This window comes from Hydractinia symbiolongicarpus, chromosome 13 (genome assembly GCF_029227915.1).
Source record: "Hydractinia symbiolongicarpus strain clone_291-10 chromosome 13, HSymV2.1, whole genome shotgun sequence".
Lineage (NCBI taxonomy): Eukaryota > Metazoa > Cnidaria > Hydrozoa > Anthoathecata > Hydractiniidae > Hydractinia > Hydractinia symbiolongicarpus.
In genome coordinates this window covers 15719325-15726106 of record NC_079887.1, presented here as the reverse complement: position 1 = coordinate 15726106, position 6782 = coordinate 15719325, and the positions used below count along the sequence as shown (strand labels likewise).

Genomic DNA, 6782 nt, shown 5'->3' with positions numbered 1-6782 from the left:
CAATCATCCACACCTAATTTTCTCATAGCCCACCAAATAACTTTACGTGGCACTCTATCAAAAGCTTTCCCTCAATATACAAAGGCAAAATAGAGGTTCTTTCTCTTACCTAAATACTTTTCCTGAAGCTGTCTGAGTAAAATATTGCATCTGTAGTGCCACGCCCTGGAACAAAACCAAATTGCATCTTCTCTATATCAATTCTTTCTCTAAGTAACTTATCAATCACTCTTTTATTAACTTTTATTACTTGATTAACCAACTTCAAATCTCTAAATCTCTATAATGCATCACCCTTGCCCTTGAAACAATTCACTATTACACTCGACTGCCACTTACTTGGAATAGCACCATCTTTTATAATCTGATTAGCAAGAGTTGTAATAAGCTGAACGCCAATATATCCAGATGCTTTTACCATCTCTGCAACAATACCTGATACTCCTGCAGCCTTGCCAATTTTCAATTTCCTAATAGCCTCCACTACCCATTCTGTTTTGATCTGCATAGCTGGCCCTTCTACAACATCATCACCAGACAAATTATCCTCATCCCAATCAAACTCAGAGTTAAGCAACCTCTGATAATAATTCTTCTGGATAAGTGGAACTTGAACTAATTTGGGACCAAATTTCTCAGTCCATTACACCTCCTTACTAAATCCAAGCAAAAATACTTCGCTTAAGAGAAAAGACCCCGGATTACGGTCCCTTGAGCAAAAAACTTCGGTTAAGTGAGACATCAACGCAATGGCTTCCTAGAAAAAAAACAAAAAATGAATGAAACTTGGGCCCATAATCAAGCAATTTGGTAATCTTTTTCCCCTGTCATATAGCCATTTGCTGTTGTATTTTGGTTGTATTTGGGCTTTTTGATGGTTTTCTGGTCGTTTAATGCTTATTTCTTGTTGTTTACTGCTCGTTTTCTGCTCGTTTTCGGTCGATTCCTGTTTTAGTAAGTACATTTAAATAAACTATCGTTACGATGAACCATTGTTTCTACTTCATATCTTTTAAACCCGGGGTCCTGGAAATACCATTCTTTTTTAAAATGTGTAGTAGTCAAACTTACGATGATAGGGCTGCAGCTGTGATTTTGCTAAAATTTAAGTTTTTCAAGTATATAATCAGAGAAAAACTTTTTCTACCTCCTAATTTAGATATATGTCACCTAATTAAGCTGCATTATATATACAGCTTATTTACAAGATCTCCAATTTAAGCTATACAGCTTAGTTAAGAGGATTTCCCTGACTGTTATTACAGAATAGTATGAAAGTCGCTAGAAAGTCGTCTAAACTTTATTTACATTATGGCAGCTTAGTAGTTATAACTCTCACACTATTACACTCTCACATTATTACCATAGGCCTGGGTGAACCCCCAGCCCATCATATGAGGGAAATTGGGGAGACTGTGTGCAGTGCTGTGTCAGGGAGTTGTCTGGCAGAGCGCGGACCCTCAGGTTTGCATAGCTCGAAAAGAGCCTTAAATACTCTAGGACTCCCCATCGAAGCTTTGGTCCCTCCTTGAAATAACAGACAGGGTAAATCCCTCGATATTAGGAGGCTAGCCATGGCTAGAGAAACGCGCTAACCCAACCCTTACGAATCTATTATGCAGAGTCCCTGGAACCTAACTAGCTATATCTCATCCGTAGTCTAATATTTTCTTCAGATTCGGTAGAAAGAATAATTTAGGCCAAGTTAACAACATAAAACCACTTCTATAACGTGGAATAACAGTCAAAAGTTTAGAATTTGTTTATTGTGTTCACCACTTTGGATACCATCTCCCGCCGCCCAAAAACACAAGAAAAAATAATCGAAAAGCCCCTCTCCCTGCTCGCAGGATCCAGGATCCTAAAGCCTAGAGTGTAGTGAGTTGAACTTCGCGGATAAATAGAAATTATAGAAATTGTAAAGCCGCATTCCCATGTACCTAATTTTTTGTGACTGAGGCACACTGAAGATTTTTTAGAACATAAAAGACAAAAGCAAACTGATTGAGGCAGAAAGTACACCTCGGAGAAATAAAAATGGAACAGCCCCTATCGCGCCCACAGATCCGACGGTGTGCGCCTGATTTATGGATGGCTAAAGGTATAGAATACTTCATTATAGTATACGCGTTTTGAATTTAGACGGTAATTAAATCTCCAAAAATTTCTACGATTTATAAAGGATATTAAAGAAGGCCTTGCTGGTTAAAACGAACACCCAACCGGTATGTTTATGTTTCGGTTGACAAGAAAATGGGCTAAAGTGTTTCGTTCATTTTTTGTTTTTTCTAACATTTCATTTTTCTGTTGCGTTGTATCTTTTTGTCATTTTTTGAGCGCTATTTTGAAGGATGTTAATTTCCTATAACAAGGTATAACTCGAAAGAAGATGAACTTACCCGCGGAGAATAATCCAATGGATAAAAATATGACAAAAAAAATTTAAAGAAATAAATATCCGACGAATATTTTTTTACCCATCTGCAATTAACATTAAACCGGAAAAAATCTGTTGGTAAACATAACGCAGGACGATAACATCGATACATGAAAGATATGAGAGCATACTTTTTCCTAAAAAGGTGTCTCAAGGGAAAAGTAACAAATGCCAGGTCAAAAATTTGATAAAAATGAGGAAATTTTTACCAGCTAGGTGACGAAAATATTATCTGACAGAAATCTTTAACCAGCCAAATAAATTTTGACAGGTAAAATGGTGGATAAAACTTGAAGATACTGAAAAGGTAAAACTAAAAATGAGAAGAAAAAACCAAACAATCAATGGTGGTATACTTTGCATTTCTCCACCGTTTGTCCACCCTTTTGAAGACAGGGCCTGTTGTTACTTTTTTGTGTTTCTGGCGGCGAGACGAACATAAACAATGGAGCATTGCACCGATGAGAGACAAAAGAGCACAGTTGCTTCTTGCCGTTTGACATGAGCAAGTAAGATGAGCAAGAAAATAGAAAAAGTTTTGAGACTGAATTAGGGTTTTGTTCCAAAGTTAAGGTGTTACTCAAAGCGCAACATAGCAATTATTTATCATATCATTATAATTCGAATTAGCGCTCTGAGCGCTTATCAATTTTCTGATTATCACATGTGGGCACTGAACGAGGTAGGAGCGCCTAAAGAAAACGGGTGCTATTAATTTTTTGCTTAAGAACGAAATAACGCTGAATTCTTTAAGAACAAAATAGGAACAAACCAGACAGAAAAAAGGATCAAAAAACAAGAACACCCAGCCTCCCCAGCTCAGGTTTTTCACTCATCCCTCGTCTCTTGTCCCCAGGGCTTATTGGACTGTTTACATTTGGATGGAGATTCCGTGTAATTCAATTAAAGGTCTATCAAAACTAAATGATGTTGTATTAAACACCTCCTTTGTTGCGGAAGTGATTTATCAGGGTGTACATATCTTCAAAAATGTATCAGAAAGTTTTGAATCATATGCAAAAATAAAATATTTACAGAACCTAGCGTCCAACTCATTAAGTTTAGATAAAATGGACAGAAGAATGGAATTGCCATTATATGTCATGTTAAGGCGAATTCTAAATTTTTATCCTTAACGCTCACACGAAGAATTAATGTATGCTAATTTTATACATTTTATGCAGAAAGCCGTTGGTCAAGGTGCTCCTGTCACGTATATACCGTATGCAAATTTGAAAAATAAAAATAAACAACGAGAAGGAAGATCACAAATTTTCGATTCCGCCCAAACAATATAGCTATCAGTTAATAAATAATCAGCGTATCGATCTCGGGCAATATTTCTCGGTAAAGATCGACAAAACAATTTATATTGTATTAGGCTGATATTCACGAGTTGTTTTATAGAGAATGGAAGAAAATGGGTATATAAATTTTTTTTATGATTTGTCCAACATCTTTAGCGATTGTTTGTTTGTTTGGCGCCCTTCTCCTTTAAAAACGCTTTGGTGCTAATACAGTGTGACCACAAAAAATTGTTCGAAGAAGAAGAGGATGTTAGAGAATTTTAAAGGAGATTTGGCACTGAATTTAGAGGATTTTTTCGCAAAAACAAAAAATTTTAAACAAAAATAGAGGATTTTAGAAGATCAACGCTTTTTTATTTCTTAGGTTTTAAGTCTATTTATTTCTGATGTGAAGATCTAATATGCTTACGAAAGCATTACTTTCAGAATAAATGACTAAAAATATTCAAATAAACTGTTGATGAGGGACGTATTGCTAACATGAAGGATAGATAGTTTATATCACTATAACAAATGTAAAATCCCTGTAACATAATAGTGAAACTATCAAACTATTATTAGCGTACCTAAACATATAGATGAGTTGAAGAGGACATTTGGTCACACTTTCCAGTTTTTAGAAGACTTTAGAGGATTTTAGAGGAGGCGTTGTTAACGGTACTTCAAATTCAAAACCATAGATAGCAATTTGAGCGAAATTATTCCTAGTATTTACGCCAAAAATCAATTCTGGTGAATAAAATTGACTTGATATTACGTGCAAATTCTAATAAAAGAATATTTACAATTTCATTTCATATAAACTATTGAACGATTGAACAATAAAAATGGGCAAATAAACAGAATCGCATAATTATCATCATACTAATAATATATTAACAGGAAAAGTAGATTGTACTTAAAAAATAATGCAAATATATATAGTTTGAAAAGGCCACATAAAAATTTAGTACAAAAATTCAGTATTCTTCAAACAATACAAACAGGTAAAAAGCATTCCATAAATTGGCCACATACAGTGCAATAAAAAAAGAAACACTTCAACTTTGTGGTAGAAATACCAAAAATAAGTTAAAAACATAATAATTACAACTACATATTTTGATACTCTCCAACGTAACTGAAAAATCTTCTTCGAGTTTAAATACTAATTCTGACAGACTAAGCAAGAATCAGGATACACATGTCAGAAACTGGACACAATTTTTTTTCTGACTATAATAAGACACTAGTTTCCAAATTGTTTTAGGTGCAAAAACTTTGATATGCGAAACAATATAAAACAAACTATCATTTATTAATGACGCTTTTCAGTCTGATCGGTTTGGGTTCAATTCTGAAGTCAATTTTTGCCGGCAACGGAATTTTAAACGTGATGTTCGCAAGCATAGATTGCAACCACTGCTCGCAACAATGAAAGTTGGGTCTAAAAGCAAAGCAGACAAACTTTAGTACCTTGGAAATTTTTTCACAAAGATATACTGACATAAAATTCCATTACATTTTTACCATACTGAAGGAGAGTTTTTGAATTCGAGTTCAAATTCATACAGATTATGAATTTACTCTCAGGAACTGTCTCTTAATATACACTTAAGTGAATTCTGAATAAATTCTGAGGGGAAAGAAAATCTGGTCGAAAGTAACTTTGGCGGATGAGAAAAATATTAAATTTGCTTGAACAAGAATAAATAATTTTGGCTGATGAAACTTGTTTTGAAAAAAGAAACATGAAAGTTTTTTTTCTCTTCAAATAAGAGTTTTTTTTTTTAAAAAAATCCATAAACCGTAAACTTTATTCTCTTATTTTTAAAAACTCACAAAGAGCGAACAATAACTGATTTAGGCCGAGATTTAATGTAACGGACATTGAAAAACTAAAATTTCGCGCAAATTTAATTTGGCGGATTTTTGTCAAAACGAATTTTGTAAAATCTCATTCAAATAACTCAACATTACAAAGTTTTATCAAACAATTCGAAAAAACAAAAGTCAACTTTATTAGGATTAAATTTCGTGGAGATTAAAATTCAGGGTTGGCTTCAGCCAAGAAATCTGAATATCTGTCAGATGATTCTTTTTTCGATTTTTTTTGAGAAATTCGAGAATGGCCAGTTGGTTAAAGTGAGCGAAAACATTTTCACTGTTTTTTGATTGTTACCTTAAAATTTGCAAATTCTAAAGGTTAATAACCTAGTCCTTGGTAAACATGATTTTATAAAATTTTCTTATAAAAATTCGATGCCCCGCTTTCTTTTTTGAAAATTTCCGTTACGAATTAATTTCGCAAATGACTGCAATGCAGAAATTTCGCGGCGATTTATATTAAATTACGACGCTTCTCACACCTCTTTTCTGGCTGCATATTACAACATTCTGCTGCAAGATCCAAAAAATGTATCGGACAAGATTCTCCGACCAGCTCTTTAAACTTCCCGTAATCCAAACCAAAGTCCTATAAAAGGCGAAATTGTTAGAAAACAAACTATGCCAGGCACCAAATGTCCTGTTCCATTTTATTCGTTTTTACCAGACACACTCATTCTAGTAATCAATATCTTCTATTGTAAACTTACGTATACATTTTAAGCAAACATTATGCGTCTCAGAATGAAAACAAACAGAAATCTTACGTTTTTTCTAGGTAGCTGCTCAGTGTATGCCTTCACACGCCCCAATATCTAAAGTAGGAAGTCTCGACGTTTATAACTCAAGTAAGTACGACAAACGGATTGGGCAGTGCAATAAAAAACAACTTACTTCACACATGACAATACCATAAGAAAACACATCGACAGAAGCATCGTATTCGTCTCCTTAAAACAAACAAAAACCTTGTTTACACTTCGAAGATGGATGTAACCTTACATCGACACATATACATGGCAATCCAGAAAAGCAATCTCCGTGTACTGTTTAATATATTGACACATGTATTGGACATGTTTGCAGCTCCCAGTCTTAATGACCGTGGTCTGATAGCTAACAGAGAGTATGTGACGAAGCACGAAGTACCATAAGACGAGAAATAATATTGC

General features: G+C 34.4%; 1 protein-coding gene across 4 annotated transcripts in view; it reads right to left on the bottom strand.

The window, feature by feature from the left end:
• Nucleotides 1-4188: 4188 nt before the first annotated feature.
• LOC130624246 (LIM domain kinase 1-like) overlaps nt 4189-6782 on the bottom strand; it is a 101933-nt gene continuing 99339 nt past the window's right edge. For 3 of the 4 annotated variants that reach the window (XM_057439818.1, XM_057439819.1, XM_057439820.1), the window contains 4 exons: nt 6505-6560; nt 6378-6425; nt 6093-6199; nt 4189-5170 (listed from right to left, as the gene is read on the bottom strand). In XM_057439818.1, coding sequence (XP_057295801.1) covers nt 5035-5170; nt 6093-6199; nt 6378-6425; nt 6505-6560 — 347 coding nt within the window. In that variant the 3' untranslated portion in view covers nt 4189-5034. Of the gene's footprint in view, nt 5171-6092; nt 6200-6377; nt 6426-6504; nt 6561-6782 lie in introns of those variants that run through there. The other variant, XR_008981193.1, reaches the window with a different exon arrangement.